Source organism: Zea mays, chromosome 6 (assembly GCF_902167145.1).
Source record: "Zea mays cultivar B73 chromosome 6, Zm-B73-REFERENCE-NAM-5.0, whole genome shotgun sequence".
Classification (NCBI taxonomy): domain Eukaryota; kingdom Viridiplantae; phylum Streptophyta; class Magnoliopsida; order Poales; family Poaceae; genus Zea; species Zea mays.
In genome coordinates, this window is record NC_050101.1 from 151,434,174 (window position 1) to 151,459,142 (window position 24,969).

The following is a 24,969-nucleotide window of genomic DNA, read 5'->3' on the forward strand; positions in this document are numbered from 1 at the left end:
ATGATATTTATCATCTTCCACATCATTGCTTCTCTTGGCTTCAAGCCTCCAATTTTCATTTTTTTCATGGCATTGCTAAGTTGGATGCCTCTAACATCATCTAGATTGTTTTCTTATTCTTGAGAGCTATTTGCTTCATCAAACTCAACGTCATGCACTTCTTCTATTATCCCATGTGCTTTGTTGTAGACTCTATATGGTTTACTTGATGTGGAGTATCCAAGTAAAAATCCTTTGTCACATTTATTCTCAAAGTTGCTTAATCCTGATCCTTTCTTGAGAGTATAACATTTGCAACCAAGAACTCTAAAATAAGCAATGCTAAGGACCCGTTTCAATCTCACGGGATAAACTTTAGCTTCTTGCTAAACTTTAGCCATATGAATTGAAGTGCTAAAGTTTAGCTTCTTAAGGTTTTTAGACTACTCTAATAAAGTTTAGCACATTGGAATAAAAAGACACCCATGCCCCTAATACGGAGAGAGAGAATGGGGTTGGAGGTGGAGGGTATGGGTGGAAAATGGGGTTCCCTGGCCCACGTCTAGCTCCTTTTTAGCACCCTTTGAGCAGATTATGAGATAATATGTGCTAAATTTTATCACACCACCATTAGTTCTCCTGTTTAGATTACCAAATGACTAAAAGTAGCTAAAAAAGCTGCTAAATTTTATCTCGTGAGATTGAAACATGACCTTAGTTTCCTTCTAACTAGTAGTTCATATGGAATCTTCTTCAGCAATCAGTGACAATAGAGTGATGAAAATCTTTTTTTTGTTTGAGAAAAAACAAATGAGTGAGAATGATGAAAACGGTGTGGTGAGTGGTGACACGGCTGAATGGTACCAGGCCGTTGCTGGGCCTCGTCTTCACTCTGCTTGTTGCAGACATTCCTATCTTTTCTTTTCTTTCTTCGTCGCTACTAGCGACATACGAGCGCCACCTTATCGGTTCCCCTCTCTGGCCCTCCCGGCCTCACTCACCAGCATCGGCTCTTCAGTCTTCACCATGGCCGCCGCCCACCTCCTCGCCGCTTTGTCCTCCTCCACCGCCTTGCGCCCTCCTCTCCGCCTCCGTTCTCCACAGCATCCACCACATATCCGCTTCAACTGTACTGGTACTGCCGTTTTCTCTCTCCAGCCTACGCAACAGCACTGCTGAGAGAAGTTTGACTGACCTCCTGATGCATGTCGGTTTCATTGCAGGGAGGCGGCCGTTCCCGGTGGTACGCGCGGCTGAGACCGACGCCAAAAACGGTGCGTGCTTGTCCCGGCCCCTCCGTGTGCTGTTCTGCTCTTTTCCGTTGCTCTCTCTAACTCTTTTGACGCGTGATTGATTGGTTGCACAGCGAAGGCGAACGCCAAGGCCCCGAATAAGGCACCCGCGGCGGATGGCTCCAGTTTCAACCAGCTGCTCGGTATCAAGGGTGCTAAGCAAGAGAGCGTGAGTCTTCCCTCAATCTCTTACTTCCCGTGGATTGGGTATATATTGCATTGGGTAGCTTTGGCTGGGTCGTGTGGATAATATTGGGTATTAAATACGAATTTAGAGCTACATGATTTCAAATTTCAATGCGTTGTCCTTCAGTCAGAAAGCCCAAATATGCTCTGTGGCAGACTCTGAATTGCTATTGCGCTAGATTGAATCAATTTGAATGTGGGCTCTGGTCTTTCTGTTACACAGTTACACATTGCCATGTTGTCAGCTTGTCACCTTGTCCGTTCGCTGGTCTTTCCTAACCAATGAATGTATGTGGCCCACAAACAACTACGATAGCAGCAGCTCAGATCCACAAACAAACAACTAATTTGGTTATCAGAAATTAAGCTTTGCCTTCTCTACGTGCTCCACGTTACTTCTCTCTAACAGACAAACATTTTACCAGGCTGCACAGTTTACATTTTTCGGCAGATTTGCTTGCTATGCTCTGCCCTACATTCAGTAAATACTTCATCCTGCACATAGCCAGGATTTCCATGCAATGAAAAGTTGAGTAATATTTGTAGCTCACAACATAATTTTCAAGTGACATCTCACCAATTTTTTAGGATGAAGTCTATTTTTTCTTTTTTCAGCCCTGAACAATGAAACTAGGTATAGGACACCCTCCAAATGTGGAAAGCGGATAAATTTGGTCCCCTTACACATTTCAAATATGGTTTTCTATTTTTCCAAAAATAATAGAAATCTTGTTTAATCTCTAAAAATTCATAACTAATTTATTTTTTAGACCAGAGCAAATATGAAACTAGTATTACCTTTTTTTTTCTAAAAAATCCATCTATATGATAATTGTATTTGTTAGCTAGATTGTATTTGTTCTTAGTGTTTAATTGCTTGTAGTCACACCTATTGAATAAAACACTATAACCATAAGCAAATAAGATCCAAATAACTACAAATAAATCACCAACAGATAGATTACATTTTTAGAAAACAATTGGTACTAGTTTCACAATTTTTCTGATTTAAATAAATTAGTTATGCATTTTTAGCGATCGGCTAGGAGTAGCGCCAATTGAAGAAAAGATTATTCAACACCGGTTGAGATGGTTTGAGCATGTCCACCGAAGACCCCCAGAGACACCGGTGCATAGAGGCATCATAAGACAGAACAATAATGTGAAGAGAGGTAGAGGTCGACCAAACTTAACATGAGAGGAGGCAATCAAAAGGAATTTGAAGGAATGGAATAACCCAATGGGGTTGTGTTTGGAGAGAAGTGCTTGGAAAGAAGTTATCCACGTGCCCGAACCATGATTAGGCCTTTTTCCTTTTAGTGCTCTCAAAAGCTTTTCCTCTCCCCTTTCTCTCTCTTTCTCCTTTTGGTGACATCTTGTTGTGTTTCAACTCTAGCCTATCCCAACTTGCTTGGGACTAAAAGGCTATGTTGTTGTAGAAAATAGAAAACCACCTTTAAAACCAGCAAGATGACTAATTTTGTCCAGTTTTGATATTATTTTATCGAATATGCAGGAGAACCGCATATCTTTCCATTGCAGTGAGTAAAAATAGCTCATATACATTACCAACTCATTTGGTTGAAAATTGAATTGGCGTGCAAATTGGAGACCAAATGAATGAACCTGACCTTAAAAAAACTTTTTGAACATGTCTTCCTCCCAGGCGTGTAATTAATTGTTTACTGTTTCCAGCAGTTAATAGCATGGATACCTCTTTAACCTTTTGCAATCTAGCCATTTGTGTCTAAAACTGGAAACTATGCAATATTAATCAATGTCCTCTTTCATATGGCGGCACAGGACATATGGAAGATCCGTCTTCAACTTACTAAGCCGGTGACATGGCCTCCGCTTGTTTGGGGAGTTCTCTGTGGAGCAGCTGCCTCTGGTATGCTTTGCTGCCTATAATGGTTTATGTCTGTTACTCTGTTCCTTAAATGCTTTTGTGTCTCTACTTCATAAAAACCCAACCTATAATGCATTTTTCCTATGTAATTACATCGAGTAATGCATTGTTATTAAGTTGTTGGTTGTCCATCTTCCTAAGGTTTTGCGGTAAAAAATCAGAGGCGCCTGAAAGTGTTACTCTTCATAAGGCCAATGTCTTATATACATGGTTCAACCCTTTACACGATAGACTAGTATACAGTTAGGACGCCTAGGTTGATATAAATTGTTACAAATTTGATCTATGACCCAACCTATTATGAAACCTATCGTACAAGAAAGGAATTGGTCTAGACACATATCTTAACAGGACCCTCTCAATCACAACTTACCAAGTTAAGATTCTACTTAAAGTTTATAACTTACGCACCGAAAGAGATTTGGTGAAACCATCTGCAACTTGATCTCCAGTGGATACAAAATTAATCTTAAGAAGCTTGTTTGCAACCCTTTCTCTCACAAAATGATAATCAACCTCTATGTGTTTAGTTCTGACTTGAAACATGAGATTGGAAGACAAATATTTTGCTCCTGTATTGTCACACCCACACCCACACACGTACGCGTGGCAGATATTAGGATGATATTGAGCCTTCATAACCTTGCAGTCGCTTCATATATACCTCCCTTCAAGTACCCATGAAGAAAAATGTTCTGCATGTCTAGTTGTCATAATGTCCAACTCCTGGAGACAACAATTGACAATACAAATCTGATAATGGTTGGCTTAATTACCAGACTAAAGATGTCTTACTGTCTTCATAATTTATATCATACCGTTGTTTAAAACCTTTGACAACTAATCGAGCTTTGTACCTGTCAAGATTGTCGTCTTGCTTTCTTTCAATTTTGTCGATAGCATTAATACCTTTTTGTGGAGGAAAAAGATGACATGCATGGTTCTTGATGAGCGCTGCATACTTAGTATCCATCACATCTTTCTAGTTATTTTGGAGGGCTTCTTGAAGATCACGAGGTTCACTGCTTTCCAATTTTGTTGTATGGAAGACTTGCTTGGTGGATGGTAAGGATGGAAGAGAGTAGACCCCTTGATGACATTGTCCTTTAAAAAGAGTTCTTGTGGTTTGGTCCTTGATAAAGAAGACATCGGGATAAAATTCAAGATATGCATAATTGACTTTAGCAATGTGATGAACAGAGTTGAGACTTTTATTGGCGTTAGGAATATAAAGAGTACTCCCTCTGTTTCTTTTTAGTTGTCGCTGGATAGTTCAATTTTGCACTATCCAGCGACAACTAAAAAGAAACGGAGGGAGTATTGTTTAAGGAAAGATTATGGCTTGGAGTTTTAAAAACAGTGTCCAGTATGGCTAATTTTCGTACCTGCGCCACTTGTAGTGAGGGTCTGGTCAGTCCCTTTGTATTTATCTTGGACCGCCAGCTTCTCAAGTTCTTTGATATGATTTGTAGCTCCTGTGTTCGTCTACTAATTGGAATCTACTACATAAGATGTAGCAGATCTGGCGTAGCTCATCTAGCATAAAGTCCTCATCAAACATATGCCAACAATTGAGAACAGTGTCCCCTCTTGTAGCATAGCCGACACTTGGGCTTGGTATCGATGTTGTTTTTGTTGAAGTTGTTGCCATGAGCCTAAGGTTGTGGATGCATCGAATCGTTGTTGAAGCCATGTCCTTGTGATCTGCCTGTGCGACCGTGGGACGCGCCATGGCTGTGTCCACGCTACTGCCAATGACCACGACTTGCTGAGTTCATGGAGAAAGAGAAACCCAAGTCCCCGTCATGGACGAGTGTGTTCCTTTGTTCCTGCGCAAGAAGTTGGAAGTAAACCTCCCCTATCGTGAGTGGCGTTGGCTTGGTCGCCAGGGTTGTCACAATGGAGCTGAACTCCTCATCGGGGTCGGAGAGAATATAGCAGACGAGCTCTTCATTTTCAATTGGCTTGCTGGTGAAGATCATCTCATCAGCAAGCACTCGAGCTTTGGTCACATATTCTATGATGGACTTGTCATCTTTCTTCAGATTGGTTAGGGCAATTCTTGTGTTGATGAAGCGTGCCCTAGTCATAGAGGAAACATTCCCTCTATGGTGCTCCATGCCACCGCCACGGTGGTGTTTGTCGGTGGTGTTTGTCGCCACCTATGTCATGACATATTTTGCTATGGATGAGAGAAGGTATCCAAGTACTTGTTGATCTGTTGCATACCACTCTTCATAGGCAGAGTTGGTGTTGATGACTTGTCATCCTGCTGCGCCGTCATCGTAGATTGCAACATCATTGACACTCCTCGCACCACGCCTAGAACCTTTGCCTTCCATAGGCTATGATTCATCTTGTTGAGCTTCTTGGCAACAATATGCCTGGCTAGAAAATTTGCGAAAGTAGCCATGAAATTGTGGTGGCTTGATTCTTGAGTCTAATTAGCAGCCCTAGTTACCATGTAAAAAATCAGAGGTGCCTAGAAGCGTCCCACCATCCATAGGGCCAGACTCTGTATTTATATGCAGGGTTTAACTCTTTACATGTTCCATAACTATGACTACTTAGTTGATACAGATTATACAAAATTGATCTATGACTCAACCTACTAGAAAACCTATCGTAAAGAAATAAATTGGCCTCGACGCATATCTTTAACACTTGTTACTTTGCTAATCAACAACAGTGTTATTGAATCTTCATCCTTATAACAAAGTATTTAGCGACTAACATTTATTGCATCGGAAAAGCAATGTAGTCTAGAAGATCTCTAGGTCCATCCTTGTTTTTGTTGAATTCAATCTAGCGAGCCCAGCAACTTACAAAATAACATCAAACTCCTTTTAATCCAGACAACTTGGCTTTTAGGATAAAGGCAACAGAGTACAGTGTCCAGCTGTTGTGCTTATGAACATTGCTCCTTGGCATATGGCTAGTATGTATGATTATGTTGTTTTCCCCTCATCTGTCTCATTCAGGAAATTTCCACTGGACAGTTGAAGATGTCGCAAAATCTATTGTATGCATGATAATGTCTGGTCCATGCCTTACAGGATACACACAGGTTTACTTTTAAATTCTCTTTGTCAGCCTTCATTTATACCTTCAGAGATGCTGCGTGGGAGACTATTTCTACTAATAAGTATGTCAGCCAAACATTCTTGCTTGTAGACACTTAATGACTGGTATGATCGAGACATTGATGCAATTAATGAGCCTTATCGGCCTATTCCATCAGGTGCTATATCAGAAAACGAGGTATGTCTGTATTTGAGAAAAATGGGAAGCCTTTTTGGCATATGTGATTATATGCATGCTTAGTTTCATCAACTATTGACTAGTTTGTTGGTACTCGAGTCCAAACTTGCCATTTTAGGGATGCCAGCAATACACAAAATAAAACCCATTCATACACCAGTTGTTTCTTTTATATCAATGGCCATTCGTTTCTTTCCTTTCCAGAATGTTATTTTGCAAGTTCAAGCGTTGGGGTTTTACTCTGTTTATACACCAAACAAGCGATTGAGTTTGAGGATGGTCATGCTTTTCTTACAAAGACACTACTGGTTTGCATCAAAACTATCCACCTGGACACATGTGTGTATGGGGGTGGATAAACAAACTATAACTTGGTGATGTTGCCATCTTTTGAAGGACATGCTTGGCACAGTGGTGAGAAGCCTTTCCACTGAACCAAAGGTCTTAGGTTTGACACAGTCTATCTGCAAAAGTGTAAGCGTAAGGCTTGTCTCGGGTATTCCTTTTCCAAACTTCACTCATGTAGGAGCCGTCAGCACTAGGTCTATCCTTGAAATCTATGTAGCCTATCATTTCAATCTATCCATACTGTTTGACATGCATTTAATCTTTGGTTGACTTAGTGTTAGTATTTTGTTGTTATATCCGCTGTCATATATATGGTTTGTTTTTAGATGTGATATCTTGCTTGGTGTTGTAGCCCTGCTGCTATTTGTGAATCCCCTCTTTCAAGTTGGCGTTAATTCCTGAATGGATTTGTTTTTCCATTGTGGCACATGTAATGCCATTTGCTACTGTGTAGCATTGAAATGGAATTGGCTCTTGATGATAACAATATTTCAGTATCATTTACAAGGGTTTTGCCAGCTCTAACTTTTAAGTTATCATGTCATCCCTGACTCCCTGGAATACTGATGAAAATGATTCTCTTCAGGTAATAACCCAGATCTGGGTGCTATTGCTAGGAGGGCTTGGATTGGGTGCTTTGTTAGATGTGTGGGTAAGTCCTTAAGTAATTGTTTTTGTGCACTAAGGTTGGTGAAATTAAAATTTTCATGCATCTTATAATGCTTTACCATTTTAGGCAGGACATGATTTTCCTATTGTGTTTTATCTTGCTGTGGGTGGCTCCTTACTTTCTTACATATATTCAGCACCACCTCTCAAGGTACTTGAGCGTTTCTTCTTTATTACTGATTCTCTTTGAAAAATACTTCCTTGAGATGCAACATGCCTTTTAATTGAAAGATGCTCACAAAAACCTCATCATAAATTTCAGCTCAAGCAGAATGGATGGATTGGGAACTTCGCTCTGGGTGCGAGTTACATCAGCTTGCCCTGGTATGATCTACGTTGCCGATTTCTCTTCATGTTGCGCAAACAATTTTGGTTTTGATGCTACCATCATATATGCACTAGACTTAAAGGGTTTTTTTTTTGCAGGTGGGCTGGCCAGGCGTTATTTGGAACTCTTACACCAGATATCATTGTCTTGACTACTTTGTACAGCATAGCTGGGGTATTTCGTCTCCACATCCTGTTCCATTTCGGTTTGATCATTCATACATGTCATGATGATTGACCTTTTTACTTGATTATGTAGCTAGGGATTGCTATTGTAAATGATTTCAAGAGTATTGAAGGGGATAGGACTCTGGGGCTTCAGGTTATACTCTTTTTTTTTGTGTAAATATTTATCATTAACGTGCTTCTCAATAACAGTTTCACTTTTTTTAAAAATGTTTTAAATTTTGTAGTCACTTCCTGTTGCTTTTGGGATGGAAACTGCAAAATGGATTTGTGTTGGAGCAATTGATATCACTCAATTATCTGTTGCAGGCAAGGCATCTGTTGCTTTTTTCCTTTATAATACAAATCCGCCTTCACTTCAATTCTTACTGTACTAGCTCGATCTGCATACCATTTTCTATTTGCCATGCTGTTCAGGGCTTCTTACTCCTGCTAGTGTACTGGATTGCCTAATATTATCCCTTGCATTTGTCATGGTAATGCATCAGATTTGAAGTTCCCCTGTCATGAAAATATAGCTTTGAACAAGATGTGTTTATTGCAAATTTTTCAGCTTAGATTCCAAAGATTTGAAACGTCAGCACACTATGAATGAGATTTAGCAGGGTTGTAGCTATATTGCCTTCAAGTCTATACTGGAACCTTAATTCTTTGCATGTTTCCATATTCTACCAGTAGGAAATAGGGAACACATCCATAGCTTGATGCCGTTATGTTGAATTTTGATAGGAAATTGTAACATTAATGTTCTATTCTTCATCTCTTCAGGTTACCTATTGAGCACCGGTAAGCTGTATTATGCCCTGGTGTTGCTTGGGCTAACAATTCCTCAGGTGTTCTTTCAGGTATACCTGAGTGTTGTTGCACCTTGTTTTTTTGTGGGTGGGCCAGTGGGGATTTTTTTGTTTGTTCCAGATGTTTTCATGTTTGAAGCAAAGTGCCTTCCTCCCTGTGTGTTACTAGGTTCAAACTTTTTGACCTGAGGATTAGCTTTGTGTAAGGCTGCAGAACTGCATATCTTTTGGTTACCTTCAGAAAACAGTATTGAATATATATCTCTGCTTAGAATGAAATATTGGTACTAAGGACATCTTTATCCACAATGCATAAAGGAAACAAGAACTATACCACAAAGTGGAGGAGAGAAGAGGGGCTGCCATAAAGGGCCTAATTCATTAACATATCCACTTCTATTTTTGTTCTCCCTATATAGACTATGATAATCCAACTAGTTTGAACATAGGTTTGGTTTGTGTTAAATAAAACATTGCAGATAAGCACATTTCTTATGTCTAACACTGCATGTCTGAAACATGAACAACGTAGCGGAGGTAACAGGGTTGTCTGTTACTCTGTTTCATTAACACTGCCACTTATGTGTTTGTGCATTCTAATACTTAATTTCCTGGAGCAGTTCCAGTACTTCCTGAAGGACCCTGTGAAGTATGATGTCAAATATCAGGTGTGCTTCAGCTGGTTCTCCCACTCTCTTACTACTTCCGATCCAGCTCCAGCTCTTCCCTTTCTAAAGGTCTTAGGTAGTGTTTGGTTCCGGAGTATGGTGGGACACGACTCCTAATTTATTGTTGTTTGGATTGATTCCATATATGACAGAGTGACTCTAAAAAGGAAAAAAATGCTTAAATATTGAACCATCCAGCTCTCCAGGATCTTCTGGACGGAGCCGTTCTCTGATATTGAACCGTTCCATCCAATTGGCTCCAGAACCAAACACTAGTCAGAACTTACAAGTAGGAAACAGCTTAAAGTAACCCTAAGGGCCCGTTCGGTTCTTACGGAACCGTCGACTGGAATGGTTCCTAGTTGAATTGTTTGCCTAATTTATATAAGTTTTGGTCAACTGGAATGATTTCTGGATGAATCCGGGACAAACGAACAGGCTTCATCTGATCTGATCCGGACAATTTTACTTTGCTGATAGGCAAGCGCACAACCATTCTTCGTACTGGGCCTACTGGTGACAGCACTGGCAACCAGCCATTAATGAAGGCAAACTTAAACAGAACGAGCAACCGTTCTGATACCGAAGAGGCACGTCTGGTGACCATTAATAAGCTAGCTGCTTGTGTGCAGGGTAGGAAGAGAACGTCTTTTTACTTGTAGAACACAGATCGATTTTGTAAGGGTTATGTGGTGGGAGGAAAAGTTAGCAATAGCACTGGATGTTGTTGTAGTAGGATCTGTAGTTGCACGGTAAGATCGTTACTTCGCCATTGTTAGCGGTTGAACTGGCAATGCTTTGAACAAACAGTTTTGTGTATCGGCCGTATTGTTGTATGATCAACCCTGGAAGATTGTACAACCTCCGTTCTGAGTATTTGCACCTCGTTCTCGAGTATTTGTATTTTTCGTCTGTTAGCACGTGGATACCATGTATGTTGTTCGACAACAATTAGTTGTCTACTGGACTGGTGCACTAGATCCATTATATATATATGGAGCTTAAGCTCTTTCAAACCATTTTCTTAGCACTAGTGGGATGTTAGATTCAAGTTAGAGCTGCTCTACGGTGGATTTGCACGGGATCCTAGATCTAAGTTGGAGCTGCTCGAAGGCATCTGCTTTAATTAGCTCTCAAACAGTTTTCACAACATCAGTGGGATCTAGTTAGAGTTGCTTTAAGGTAGATCTGAACTAGTGCGAACCGACTCTACTGTCGTAGTTTTTTAAGAGTTAGACAATCTTTCATTTTTTTTTGAGTTAGACAATCTTTCGGTTTTTATTTAGATTTTAGTTTCGGTTTTTCGGAGTCAGACAATCTTCAGAGGGAGGCAAGCTCTTTTTAGTGTTAAGAGCTATCAAACAGACTAATGAGCTAACGAGGCAATTGGTTTTTTTAGTGTTAGAGCTATCAAACATACCCTAATTAATGAGGCAACTACTAGTATTTAGCTGTCCAAAACTTTATTAATGTGGTAGTTTTTTTTAGAGCTAGGTAGTTTTTAATGTGATAGTTCCTTCTGGGCTAGTTTGGGAACCCTAATTTTATAAGGGCCCAATTTTATAAGAGATTTATATTTTTCCAATGAAAATTAGTTCATTTTTCTATAAAAAATAGAAATTCCTTAGAAAATTAAGGGAAAATTGAGGTTCCAAACTAGTTTTAAAGAGCTTAAAGAGTTTTGGGTAGTTTTTGGAAAATTGGGATTCTCAAACCAGTCCTTAAAGTTTGGTTAGTTTTTCCCGAGCCAGAACAGACCCCTATGTGCTAGTAAAGATTGCAGTTTATTGAGTCCTAGCTAGTTTGATTAGGCATTCTCGTCGATAGAAAGATGAATGTCCAAACTCAGTGAAGCCGTAAAATTGAGGCAGCAGGCATAAAACCAACAATTCTGCCACATGAGGTGCTACTGTTATATGTTTCCGTTCCGTTCTGGTTTCTCTCTTGTGGCAGAATAGCTAGCTAGCTACATCCTTCCCTTTCTTGTATATGAACGGAGAGACTCCAAACAAAATGTAGTCGAACATAAGTGAGAGAAGATTTGAGTTATGAACCAAACTACCTTAACGAAACAAGCACGGATACAAACTCGGAGACCTTAAGGCATCACGACCCACCACCACACGCTATGAGTATGGGGTCGTAGAGCTAGAACACAGGCTGCTACGACGACAAAGCCTGAAGAGACCTGCCTGCTTCAAACACGGTGACGACGACCAACATCAGAACCTAACTGAAGCGAAGCACGCATGATCATACGCGCACGTATGGTCTCCTACACGCGTGCTAGGACGACGACTGACAGCACTACATTATTCAGGGCACACGTGCCAAACGAGGAGCGGCACGTCGTACGACTACCCTACTACTACGACGACACTACATTCCTGCAGCTACGTACTACATGCTAAGCGGGGGCACGCATCAGATCTAGGACTTGGTCCTGAACTTGGACTCGTCGATCTCGATGCCCTCCCGGGCGGCGCGCTCGCCGCCGGACTCCTGCATGGTGCTCAGGCCGCCCTTCCTCCCCATCTCGCTGTACCCTTCGTGGCCCAGCTGCTCTTTGCGGGTCTGCCCGCCCTTGCTGCCCATCTCGCTGTACCCCTCATGGCCCAGCTGCTCACTCCGGGTCTGCCCGCCGTGACTGCGCCCTGCACGAACAGACCAACACAATCGTTTAATTGATGATCAGTTCTTCTTGGCTACTTACGCGCAGTAGTAGTGGGTTTATAGCACACACAAGTGAAAGGAAGATAAGAGGATCACAAGGCCGGCCGGCCGTAGGATACAAACCTTCGGCGAGGTGCTCCTGCGCCTCGAGGGTCTTGCCGCCGGTGCCGCCGGGGACGACGGTCTGCCCCTCCTCGGCCATGCGCGCCAGCTCCTCCCTGCTTTCCTGACCGGACGCCATCGCCGTCCCCAAACTAACGAGCAAAACTGGCGAGCTCGGTGCGGATCGTTGCTAGACGTACACAGGGACTACTACTGTTCTTTAGTTTAGGTGTTGGCTGTTGCTGCTGCTTTGCTTGTGTGAGATGGAGGATCAGGTGGCGCCGCCTTTTTATAGCCGTCCGGTGGGGAGACGCGGCACGTCGCGCGCGAGGCCAGGGCAAAGCCGGCAAGCCGGGCCAGGGACGTGTGCACCGACGCGGACGAATTGCAAGGTCCCTCGGCGCCCGTGCGGCGCGACGCGTGTGCGAGGAGGCCTCGCGGGGGCGACACGTACGTGCGTGTCGAGCGATGGCCTGCGCGCATTCCCCGGGCAGAGATGCCCCTCGGCGCACCATGCGTGCGCGTGCACCGTAGACCCCGTATTTATTTATCCGCTCTGGAGGCGGAGGGAAGGAGTTGAAGCACGCACGACCGCGCCTGGAAGATGGTAGTGTTAAGAAACCTTTCTTGGGCCAGGAAGGCCTATGTGGCCCATATGCCTGAAACCCTAGTTTTGTCTATAAATAGAGAGAAGATCCCCATATCATGTAACCTTTGGAGAGCAGCACCATATAGTAACAAAGAATCAGTTCCTCTCTACACTCTTGTCTCCTTGTGTTCTACTATTATTCAGTTAAGCAGCCCTTGGACTACACTCGGTAGCAAGGGGTTCTTAACACGTTATCACGCACGTGGCTCTACTAAGGAGATCGAGCAAAAGGTATTAAGAAAGATGTTGAACTCATATTTTATGTAATATTATTCTTTCCTCTCTATTCAAGCACATACATGAAAAGCACAAATCCCTAGCAGATTTATCGCCGACACGAAGTCGATGGGGATGCACATGTGATTGTTACTGATTTGAAATCGCCGACACACGTCGATCAATCACATGAGATACACACGTTTATTTTACTGCATCATCGCAAGCACAGAGAAAACAAAAACAAAAGTAGCAACGCTAGCATCAGCGTCGACGTCGTCGCCGTGCTAGCACGCGCGCAGGCAAGCAGCCACCGCCGTAGCTTCAACCTCGTCGCTGCCACACGCAGGCACGCAAGCAAGCAAGCCTTGCCATCACGGTGGGCAGGCAGCCAGGCACGTGGGCACGTAGAGCTGCTGCTGCCTCGTCACTGCCGTACACGAAGCACGGGCGCGCAGAGCTGCTGAGGAATACAAAGCGCCTCCGTGCATTAAAAAAAAATTACTCGTGCAGTGAATACGAAGCGTTGCACTCGTACATCTCTAGGCCCTTAATGCAAAAGCAGCGGCTCATTTTTTCATGTAATAAAGAACACGCATGCAAGGTGGAGTGGCCTAGTGAGCAACAACTCATATCTCTATATATAAAAAAAATGGAGCAGCGCGCATTCTAATGGTCCTTAATGGGCTGTTTTTTTTTCTTAAGGAAAAATAGAATAGAATTTTAATTTAGGCATTATTATGACTCTAGAAATTGATTTCTATGAAACTAAACAATGTAATCTTACATAATTGTGTAATTAAATTTGTATATTGCATCATTCATTTAAAATATTTGCTTTCTTGCGATTTTTTTTTCATCCTCTGAAATGATTACAAGAAGTAATCTAACTATAAAATTTATCACATGTAGATGACTGGTATTGTGAGCCGTGAATTCGAGGTGTTGGCCCCGCATGGTCAAAACTACCTCACGTGGGCATCTGATGTGCAAATTGTGCTTGGGGGCAAGAAGCTCAAAGTTGCAATCGGTCTTGGCCAAAAAGATGAAGTGGCTACCGACGAGCAAAATGACCAAGCATTGCACTTTCTTCGGCATCATCTCTCGCCTACACTCAAGAATGAGTACATGTCAGAGAGAAAGGCAAGCAAACTCTGGAATGCATTGCAACAACGTTTTGAGAGGTTAAAGTACACAGTCTTGCCCCAAGCACAGAAAGACTGGGCTCGCCTTAGATATGCCGACTTTAAAACTGTGGGAGAATACAATGCAGCATTGCACCGAATATGCACCAAATTATCTCTTTGTGGTAAGGTGATAACAAATGAGGAAAAGATTGAAAAAACCTTGTCTACCTTCCACCCAAGCGCCATCCAATCTGCTCGCAACTATCGACAAGACGCATACAAGAAGTATAGCGATCTTATCGATATAATGCAAGTAAATGAGGCACAAGATGATGCTTTGAAGACGAACTTCAATGCTTATCCAAATGGAAAGGGCATTAGCACTGAAGTTAATGTCGCCTCATACAAGATAAGAAAGCCTATCCAGAGAAAGAGAGGCAAGCATGGTGCTGGCAAGGGAAAGAAAGAAACCACAGTCAATCCCATCAATGCTCACGGAAAGAAAACAAGCAAAGAGAAGCCACAGCATAAGCCATACGGACTTCAAGACCAAACATGCTACAAATGTGGCGTGTGGGGACATTGGTCCAAAATATGCCAGTCACCAAAGCATGTCATAAAAGCATACAAGGCAAAGAACATATCCAAACAGAAACCTGAGGCACACTTCACCATGGCAACCAACAATGAAGCCATGGAAGAAGACCCTACGCTTGAAGCATCTGGCATGCCTCTTGATCTTGCAGGTGCTGTGAAGATGATTGCCACCGAAGAGAACACCTCCATAGCTCTAGTGGAGGCTGACACCGATGCCTTCCTTGATTCCATTTGAGTGCTTGCATGCACATTTATTTTTCAGAGTTCGAAAAAACATAATTATGGTCTGTAAGCTCTATAAGAGCATTATCTTTATTTCATGAATGTTGAACTATTTAAATTTACTATGCAATATTTCCCTTATGATAATTACTAATTGCAATAATTGTATTATGAAAGGTCTATGGAGGATATATGTATTGTCGATAGTGGCACGACAAATACCATTTTAAGGGAAACAAAATACTTTCACACGATCATGAAGAACGTTGGTAGTATTACCACAATCGCGGGAAGCGATTCATGTGTAATAGGCTCAGGTAAAGCCACAATTACACTCCCTATGGGTACTCAAATCGAAATCAAAGAAGCTCTATTATACCCTGAATCAACCAGAACTCTCTTGAGTTTTAGGGACATTCGTGCAAATGGTTTTCATGTAGAAACCACAGAGGAAAATGGTAAGGAATACCTATACATCATAAAGTATGGGGAATATGACAAAGAAATCATAGAAAAATTCCCATCGCTAGAATCAGGGTTATATTATACTAAGATTAGTGCACCTGCAGTGTACACTTCCCTAAAGACGGTGTTTAGACATTCTGAATTATTCTCTCTATGGCATTGTCGACTAGGGCACCCTGGTCTTAGAATGATGAGAAATATCATCAATAACTCACAAGGACACTGTATAAATGTGAAACACTTCCCAAATCAAGAAGATTTTGTGTGCCAGGGATGTGCCATGGGAAAATTGATAGTGAGACCATCCCCCTTGAAAGTAAAAAATGAAATTCCCGCCTTCTTGGAACGAATCCAGGGGGACATTTGTGGTCCAATCCAACCACTTTCGGGACCTTTTCGATATTTTATGGTCTTAATCGATGCATCCTCGAAGTGGTCGCATGTATGCTTACTATCAACTCGAAACCATGCATTTGCAAAGTTGATCTCGCAGATCATCCGGATTAAAAATACTTTCCCTGACCATCGAATAAAGTCCATTAGAATGGATAATGCTGGAGAATTTACCTCTAAGGCATTTGATGATTATTGTACCGCATCGGGAATTGCAGTTGAGCACTCTGTGCCTCATGTTCATACGCAAAATGGACTAGCCGAAGCTTTGATTAAAAGAATAAAGCTAATTGCTAGACCACTCTTGCAGAGTTGTAACCTACCCAACACATGTTGGGGCCATGCCATCCTGCACGCAGCAGCACTTATCAATTTCCGTCCATCAGCATACAACATTCACTCACCAATGCAACTAGTGCAAGGAGTCATCCCAAAAATCTCTCACCTAAGAAAATTTGGATGCATGGTATATGTACCTATACCACCTCCACAGCGAAGTGCAATGGGTCCTCTCCGGAAAATAGGGATATATGTTGGATATGAGAGTGCATCCATAATTAGACACCTTGACCCAATGACCGGAGAATTGCATACGACCCGATTCGCCGACTGTATTTTTGACGAGGATAATTTCCCATCATTAGGGGGAGGAAAAGAACCTTTGGATGAGAAATGCCGAGAAATTATATGGCAATCCATGGGAATCCCCGCTCATGACCCTCGCACCAAAGAAGCAAATCTAGAAGTTCAAAAGATAATCGATTTGCAAAACTTAGCAAATGAACTGCCTGATCATTTTTGTGATTTGAAGAGCGTGGTTAAGTCGCATGTTCCTGCACGGAATGCACCAGAGAGGGTTGAAATACCAAAGAAAATTGAAGGTATACTCGATCCTGTTAAGAGGCCTCATAACAAAAGGACAGGAACTCTGGCCTCTCAAACCCCAAGTACTCGGAGACGTCCGAAGAAAAGAGGGCAAGAGGACTTGCCACAGCCGATCACAGAAATGCCCCAAAGCAAGAAGGGGAGCCAGACGAGACCTGGCACCGGGAAGGAACACATGAAGAAAAGAATTCCGGACTTAAACCTTCCCGTTGAAGAAACCGCCAACCCAAACATGTGCGCACACAAAGGCGATGAAAAACTAAAGGAACTCGCTCCCGCAACAAGAAGTAGCAGGGAAACGCAAGAAGAAATGCAAGAAGCATCCCATGATGAAATGGCCATAAACTATGTATTAACTGGAGAAAGCATGAACAGAGCAACAGCCAACATAGACATATATTTCGCAAAGAAAGTTGCCTCGATCATTGATCATGACCCGGAACCGGCATCTATCGCAGAGTGCAAGAAAAGACCGGATTGGGATAAATGGAAAAAGGCAATTACTGCGGAATTAATTTCTCTAGACAAAAGAGAGGTGTTTGGGCCCGTAAGCCGCACACCATCCCACATACACCCTGTAGGTTATAAGTGGGTATTTGTCCGCAAGAGAAATGAAAATAATGAAATATCAAGGTACAAAGCAAGGCTAGTCGCTCAAGGTTTCACTCAACGCCCTGGAGTTGATTATGAAGAAACTTACTCTCCGGTCATGGGAGGAATTACCTTTAGATACTTGATCTCATTGGCAGTGAACTTGAATTTAAAAATGAAACTAATGGATGTTGTGACAGCTTACCTATATGGAAACCTGGATACAAACATCTATATGAAAATACCGGAAGGGATCCCAGTCCCAAATCGAGATGAGAAAAATAGAGCATTATACAGTGTTAAACTTAAGAAATCACTGTATGGATTGAAACAATCAGGAAGAATGTGGTATAATCGCTTGAGTGACTTCCTAAGCAAGAAAGGCTACATAAACAACGAGGATTGCCCATGTGTATTTATACAGCGATCCCCAAATGGATTCTGTATTATATCAGCATATGTTGATGACTTGAACATCATAGGAACACATAAAGAAATTGAAGAGGCAAGCTCATACTTGAAGTCTGAATTTGAGATGAAAGATTTGGGTAAAACCAAATTTTGTTTAGGCCTGCAGCTTGAACATTTTGAAGGTGGCATATTGATCCACCAATCAACTTACACTCAAAAAGTATTAGAAAGATTTGGTCTTGATAAGGCATATCCTGCCAAAACCCCTATGATTGGAAGGTCATTACAGGTAGACCAAGACCCATACAGACCTAGGGAAGAGGGGGAGGAAGTTCTTGGCGCTGAATATCCGTACCTAAGCGCAATTGGAGCGTTGATGTATCTGGCAAATAGCACAAGACCAGATATTGCATTTGCTGTGAACTTACTAGCAAGATACAGTGCGGAACCCACCAAAAGGCATTGGAAAGGGATCAAGGACATCTTCCGTTACCTACAAGGAAGCAAGGATCTTGGTTTGTTTTATCGAAAAAATCAAGATCTAAATCTTATCGGGTACGCTGATGCTGGATACCTGTCTGATCCACATTCAGGCAAATCTCAAACTGGATATGTATTTCTTTGTGGAGGAACTGCAATTTCATGGAAGTCGTCAAAACAAACTTTGGTATCGACTTCAACGAACCACTCAGAAATTATTGCATTATATGAAGCCTCGCGTGAATGTGCATGGCTTCGAAGAATGATCAACCATATCCAATCTGCATGTGGGTTGAATATTGAGCAAACACCCACAATCATTTATGAAGATAATGCAGCTTGTGTCGCACAAGTTCAAATGGGCTATGTGAAAAGTAATCTTACAAAGCATATAAACCCTAAATTCTTCTATGCACATGAGCTGCATAAGATGAATGAGATCAAAATATTGCACACTAAGTCATGTGAAAATCTCGCAGATATGTTCACAAAGTCACTCCCTGCATCATCTTTTGAAAGATGCGTCCGAGGACTTGGAATGATGAGACTTAGAGAACTGCAGATCTCAGGGGGAGAAACTTCACACACACCCAAATAATCTTAAACATAAATTTTAAGTACCCAAATAATCTAGAAGATTAAATTGTTATATTGGGTGAATTGTACTCTTTTTCCTTTATGTGAGTTTTCATGAAAGTTTCTCACTAAGGTTTTGATGAGGCAATTCATGCGACACAACAAGCGTGAGCTATGTACTCTTTCTCCAATTTTTTCCCACTGGGTTTTTATGGAGTTTTGGGACATATGCATCTCGCGGCATTGGGCCAAGGGGGAGTGTTAAGAAACCTTTCTTGGGCCAGGAAGGCCTATGTGGCCCATATGCCTGAAACCCTAGTTTTGTCTATAAATAGAGAGGAGATCCCCATATCATGTAACCTTTGGAGAGCAGCACCATATAGTAACAAAGAATCAGTTCCTCTCTACACTCTTGTCTCCTTGTGTTCTACTATTATTCAGTTAAGCAGCTCTTGGACTACACTCGGTAGCAAGGGGTTCTTAACAGGTAGCAGCACTCCTGTAGCATGGGGACGAGCTGGTGCTCTCCGATCATGCTGCATTGCCGTCGCGTGTGTGCATGCGCTCGGCACCCGAGACCAAGAGGCATGCATGACCGACCGGATCCGGATGAGACCAGGCGCCCCGGCGAGACAGTCTACAGGGATGCCATGGACCGCCTGTTGCCCCACTTTGTATTGGTTTTTGTTTTCTGTCTGGTCACTTTAATATGTCACCCCATAGAGTGAAAACAGTAACCACAACCAAAAACTATAAGTGATAGGTTACCTTACTAAGAAATCACTTATAAAACTATAAATTTTAACACAGATTTCTTCATATGAAGTGAGCTATATATAGGCTTCAATATGAAGTGAGCTATATGTAGGCTCCACACAGATAGAAACGAAGTGAGCTATATATAGGCTCCAATACGAAGTGAGTTATATGTAGGCTCCACACAGATAGTGATAGTCGCCTAGAGGGGGGGGTGAATAGGGCGAAACTGAAATTTACAAATATAAACACAACTACAAGCCGGGTTAGCGTTAGAAATATAAATGAGTCCGCGAGAGAGGGCGCAAAACAAATCGCAAGCGAATAATGAAGTGAGACACACGGATTTGTTTTACCGAGGTTCGGTTCTCGCAAACCTACTCCCCGTTGAGGAGGCCACAAAGGCCGGGTCTCTTTCAACCCTTCCCTCTCTCAAACGGTCCCTCGGACCGAGTGAGCTTCTCTTCTCAAATCACTTGGGAATCAAACTTCCCGCAAGGACCACCACACAATTGGTGTCTCTTGCCTCAATTACAAGTGAGTGTTTGATCACAAGAAAGAAAGCCAAAGAAAAAGAAGCGATCCAAGCACAAGAGCTCAAATGAACACTATAAATCACTCTCACTAGTCACTAGGGCTTTGATTGGAGTTGGGAGAGGATTTGATCTCTTTTGGTGTGCTTTGCAATGAATGCTAGCTCTTGTAAAGTGGTTGGAAGCTGGAAAACTTGGATGCAATGAATGATGGGGTGGTTGGGGTATTTATAGCCCCAACCACCAAAAGTGGCCGTTGGGAGGCTGTCTGTTTGATGGCGCACCGGACAGTCCGGTGCACACCGGACAGTCCGGTGCCCCCTGCCACGTCATCACTGCCGTTGGATTCTGACCGTTGGAGCTTCTGACTTGTGGGCCCGCCTTGGTGTCCGGTGCACACCGGACAGGTACTGTTGGCTGTCCGGTGTGCCAGCATGGGCGATTCTGACTCCTGCGCGCGCTGTGCGCGCATTAAATGTCGCAGCAGGTAGCCGTTGGCGCGAAGTAGCCGTTGCTCTGGAGTCGCACCGGACAGTCCGGTGCATACCGGACAGTCCGGTGAATTATAGTGGACGAGCCGTTGGCTTTTCCCGAAGCTGGCGAGTTCCTGAGGCCGACCTCCCTTGGCGCACCGGACACTGTCCGGTGTACACCGGACAGTCCGGTGAATTATAGCCGAGTGCCTCTGGAAATTCCCGAAGGTGGCGAGTTCGCGATGGAGTCCTCTGGTGCACCGGACATGTCCGGTGGTGCACCGGACACTGTCCGGTGACACACCGGACAGTCCGGTGCGCCAAACCAGAGGTGCCTTCGGTTGCCCCTTTGCTCCTTTGATGAATCCAAAACTTGGTCTTTTTATTGGCTGAGTGTGAACCTTTTACACCTGTATAATCTATACACTTGGGCAAACTAGTTAGTCCAAAGATTTGTGTTGGGCAATTCAACCACCAAAATTATATAGGAACTAGGTGTAAGCCTAATTCCCTTTCAATCTCCCCCTTTTTGGTGATTGATGCCAACACAAACCAAAGCAAATATAGAAGTGCATAGTTGAACTAGTTTGCATAATGTAAGTGTAAAGGTTGCTTGGAATTGAGCCAATATAAATACTTACAAGATATGCATGGATTGTTTCTTTCATTTTTAACATTTTGGACTACTTTTGCACCACATGTTTTGTTTTTGCAAATTCTTTTGTAAATCCATTTCAGAGGTCTTTTGCAAATAGTCAAAGGTAAATGAATAAGAGTTTGCAAAGCATTTTCAAGATTTGAAATTTTCTCCCCCTGTTTCAAATGCTTTTCCTTTGACTTAACAAAACTCCCCCTAAATTGAGATCCACCTCTTAGTGTTCAAGAGGGTTTTGATATATCATTTTTGAAATACTACTTTCTCCCCCTTCTTGAACATAAAAGAATACCAATTGAAAATACTCTTTGAAAAACTAAGTTTTTGAAATTGGTGGTGGTGCGGTCCTTTTGCTTTGGGCTCATACTTTCTCCCCCTTTGGCATGAATCGCCAAAAACGGAATCATTAGAGCCCATGAAGTACTATCTTCCCCTTTGGTCATAGTTAAATGAGTTAAGATTATACCAGAGACGAAGTCCGGTCCTTTTGCTTTGGGCTCTTACTCTCTCCCCCAAAGACAAGGTCCTTTTCTTGGAGCGATGGCGAAGGATGAGTTACGGAGTGGAAGCCTTTGTCTTCGCCGAAGACTCCAATTTCCTTTCAATACACCTATGACTTGGTTTGAAATACACTTGAAAAACACATTAGTCATAGCATATGAAAGAGATATGATCAAAGGTATATAAATGAGCTATGTGTGCAAGTTTAGCAAAAGAAATTTCTAGAATCAAGAATATTGAGCTCATGCCTAAGTTTGGTAAAAGTTTGTTCATCAAGAGGCTTGGTAAAGATATCGGCTAATTGATCTTTAGTGTTAATATAAGAAATCTCGATATCTCCCTTTTGTTGGTGATCCCTAAGAAAATGATACCGAATGGCTATGTGCTTAGTGCGGCTATGCTCGACGGGATTGTCGGCCATTTTGATTGCACTCTCATTATCACATAGCAAAGGGACTTTGGTTAATTTGTAACCGTAGTCCCGCAGGGTTTGCCTCATCCAAAGCAATTGCGCGCAACAATGACCTGCGGCAATGTACTCGGCTTCGGCGGTGGAAAGAGCGACCGAATTTTGCTTCTTTGAAGCCCATGACACCAAGGATCTTCCCAAGAACTGGCAAGTCCCCGATGTGCTCTTCCTATTAATCTTACACCCCGCCCAATCGGCATCCGAATAACCAATCAAATCAAAAGTGGATCCCCGAGGGTACCAAAGCCCAAATTTAGGTGTATAAGCCAAATATCTCAAGATTCGTTTTACGGCCGTAAGGTGTGATTCCTTAGGGTCGGCTTGGAATCTTGCACACATGCAAACGGAAAGCATAATGTCCGGTCGAGATGCACATAAATAAAGCAATGAACCAATCATCGACCGGTATACCTTTTGATCCACGGACTTACCTCCCGTGTCGAGATCGAGATGCCCATTTGTTCCCATGGGTGTTTTGATGGGCTTGGCATCCTTCATTCCAAACTTGCTTAGGATGTCTTGAGTGTACTTCGTTTGGCTGATGAAGGTGCCCTCTTGGAGTTGCTTCACTTGAAATCCTAGAAAATACTTCAACTCCCCCATCATAGACATCTCGAATTTCTTTGTCATGATCCTACTAAATTCTTCACATGTAGATTCGTTAGTAGACCCAAATATAATATCATCAACATAAATTTGGCATACAAACAAATCATTGTCAAGAGTTTTAGTGAATAAAGTAGGATCGGCCTTGCCGACTTTGAAGCCATTAGTGATAAGGAAATCTCTTAGGCATTCATACCATGCTCTTGGGGCTTGCTTGAGCCCATAAAGCGCCTTAGAGAGCCTATAGACATGGTTAGGATACTCACTGTCTTCAAAGCCGGGAGGTTGCTCAACGTAGACCTCTTCCTTGATTGGTCCATTGAGGAAGGCACTTTTCACGTCCATTTGATAAAGCTTAAAGCCATGGTAAGTAGCATAGGCCAATAATATGCGAATTGACTCAAGCCTAGCTACGGGTGCATAGGTTTCACCGAAATCCAAACCTTCGACTTGGGAGTATCCCTTGGCCACAAGTCGTGCTTTGTTCCTTGTCACCACACCATGCTCATCTTGCTTGTTGCGGAAGACCCATTTGGTTCCTACAACATTTTGGTTAGGACGTGGAACCAAATGCCATACCTCATTCCTTGTGAAGTTGTTGAGCTCCTCTTGCATCGCCATCACCCAATCCGAATCTTGTAGTGCTTCCTCTACCCTGTGTGGCTCAATAGAGGAAACAAACGAGTAATGCTCACAAAAATGTGCAACACGAGATCTAGTAGTTACCCCCTTATGAATGTCGCCAAGGATAGTGTCGACGGGGTGATCTCGTTGTATTGCTTGGTGGACTCTTGGGTGTGGCGGCCTTGGTTCTTCCTCATCCTCCTTTTCTTGATCATTTGTATCTCCCCCTTGATCATTGCCATTATCTTGAGGTGGCTCATCTTCTTGATTTTGTCCTTCATCAACTTGAGCCTCATCCTCATTTTGAGTTGGTGGAGATGCTTGCGTGGAGGAGGACGGTTGATCTTGTGCATTTGGAGGCTCTTCGGATTCCTTAGGACACACATCCCCAATGGACATGTTTCTTAGCGCTATGCATGGAGCCTGTTCTTCACCTATCTCATCAAGATCAACTTGCTCTACTTGAGAGCCGTTAGTCTCATCAAACACAACGTCACAAGAAACTTCAACAAGTCCTGAGGACTTGTTAAAGACTCTATATGCCCTTGTGTTTGAATCATATCCTAGTAAAAAGCCTTCTACAGTTTTAGGAGCAAATTTAGATTTTCTACCTCTTTTAACAAGTATAAAACATTTGCTACCAAAAACTCTAAAATATGAAATATTTGGCTTTTTACTGGTTAGGAGTTCATAGGATGTCTTCTTGAGGATTCGGTGAAGATATAACCGGTTGATGGCGTAGCAAGCAGTGTTGACCGCTTCGGCCCAAAACCGATCCGGTGTCTTGTACTCATCAAGCATGGTTCTTGCCATGTCCAATAGAGTTCGATTCTTCCTCTCTACTACACCATTTTGTTGTGGAGTGTAGGGAGAAGAGAACTCATGCTTGATGCCCTCCTCCTCAAGGAAGCCTTCTATTTGAGAGTTCTTGAACTCCGTCCCATTGTCGCTTCTAATTTTCTTGATCCTTAAGCCGAACTCATTTTGAGCCCGTCTCAAGAATCCCTTTAAGGTCTCTTGGGTATGAGATTTGTCCTGCAAAAAGAACACCCAAGTGAAGCGAGAATAATCATCCACAATAACTAGACAGTACTTACTCCCGCCGATGCTTATGTAAGCGATCGGGCCGAATAGGTCCATGTGTAGGAGTTCCAGTGGCTTGTCGGTCGTCATTATGTTCTTATGCGGATGATGAGAGCCAACTTGCTTCCCTGTTTGGCATGCGCTACAAATCCTGTCTTTCTCAAAATGAACATTTGTTAATCCTAAAATGTGTTCTCCCTTTAGAAGCTTGTGAAGATTCTTCATCCCAACATGGGCTAGTCGGCGGTGCCAAAGCCAACCCA

The 24,969-nt window shown here is 42.6% G+C and overlaps 2 protein-coding genes across 2 annotated transcripts; one reads left to right on the forward strand and one right to left on the reverse strand.

Moving 5' to 3' along the window:
- The first annotated feature begins 940 nt into the window (after nt 1–940).
- On the forward strand, nt 941–10,478 carry LOC100274372 (Chlorophyll synthase chloroplastic). The gene is made up of 15 exons (NM_001148732.1): nt 941–1,114; nt 1,203–1,253; nt 1,346–1,440; nt 3,261–3,348; nt 6,348–6,433; nt 6,541–6,627; nt 7,562–7,627; nt 7,712–7,795; nt 7,907–7,968; nt 8,071–8,146; nt 8,231–8,293; nt 8,385–8,466; nt 8,926–9,002; nt 9,572–9,619; nt 10,100–10,478. The coding sequence occupies exons 1-15, from the start codon at nt 1,006–1,008 to the stop codon at nt 10,160–10,162; spliced, it is 1,137 nt and encodes a 378-aa protein (NP_001142204.1). The 5' UTR covers nt 941–1,005; the 3' UTR covers nt 10,163–10,478.
- A 1,181-nt stretch (nt 10,479–11,659) lies between these two features.
- Nucleotides 11,660–12,652, reverse strand: LOC542280 (embryo specific protein 5). The gene is made up of 2 exons (NM_001111879.3): nt 12,416–12,652; nt 11,660–12,273 (listed from the first exon to the last, which is right to left on the reverse strand). Exons 1-2 carry the CDS (start codon nt 12,531–12,533, stop codon nt 12,050–12,052), a joined length of 342 nt encoding a protein of 113 aa, NP_001105349.2. The 5' UTR covers nt 12,534–12,652; the 3' UTR covers nt 11,660–12,049.
- Nucleotides 12,653–24,969: the final 12,317 nt, after the last annotated feature.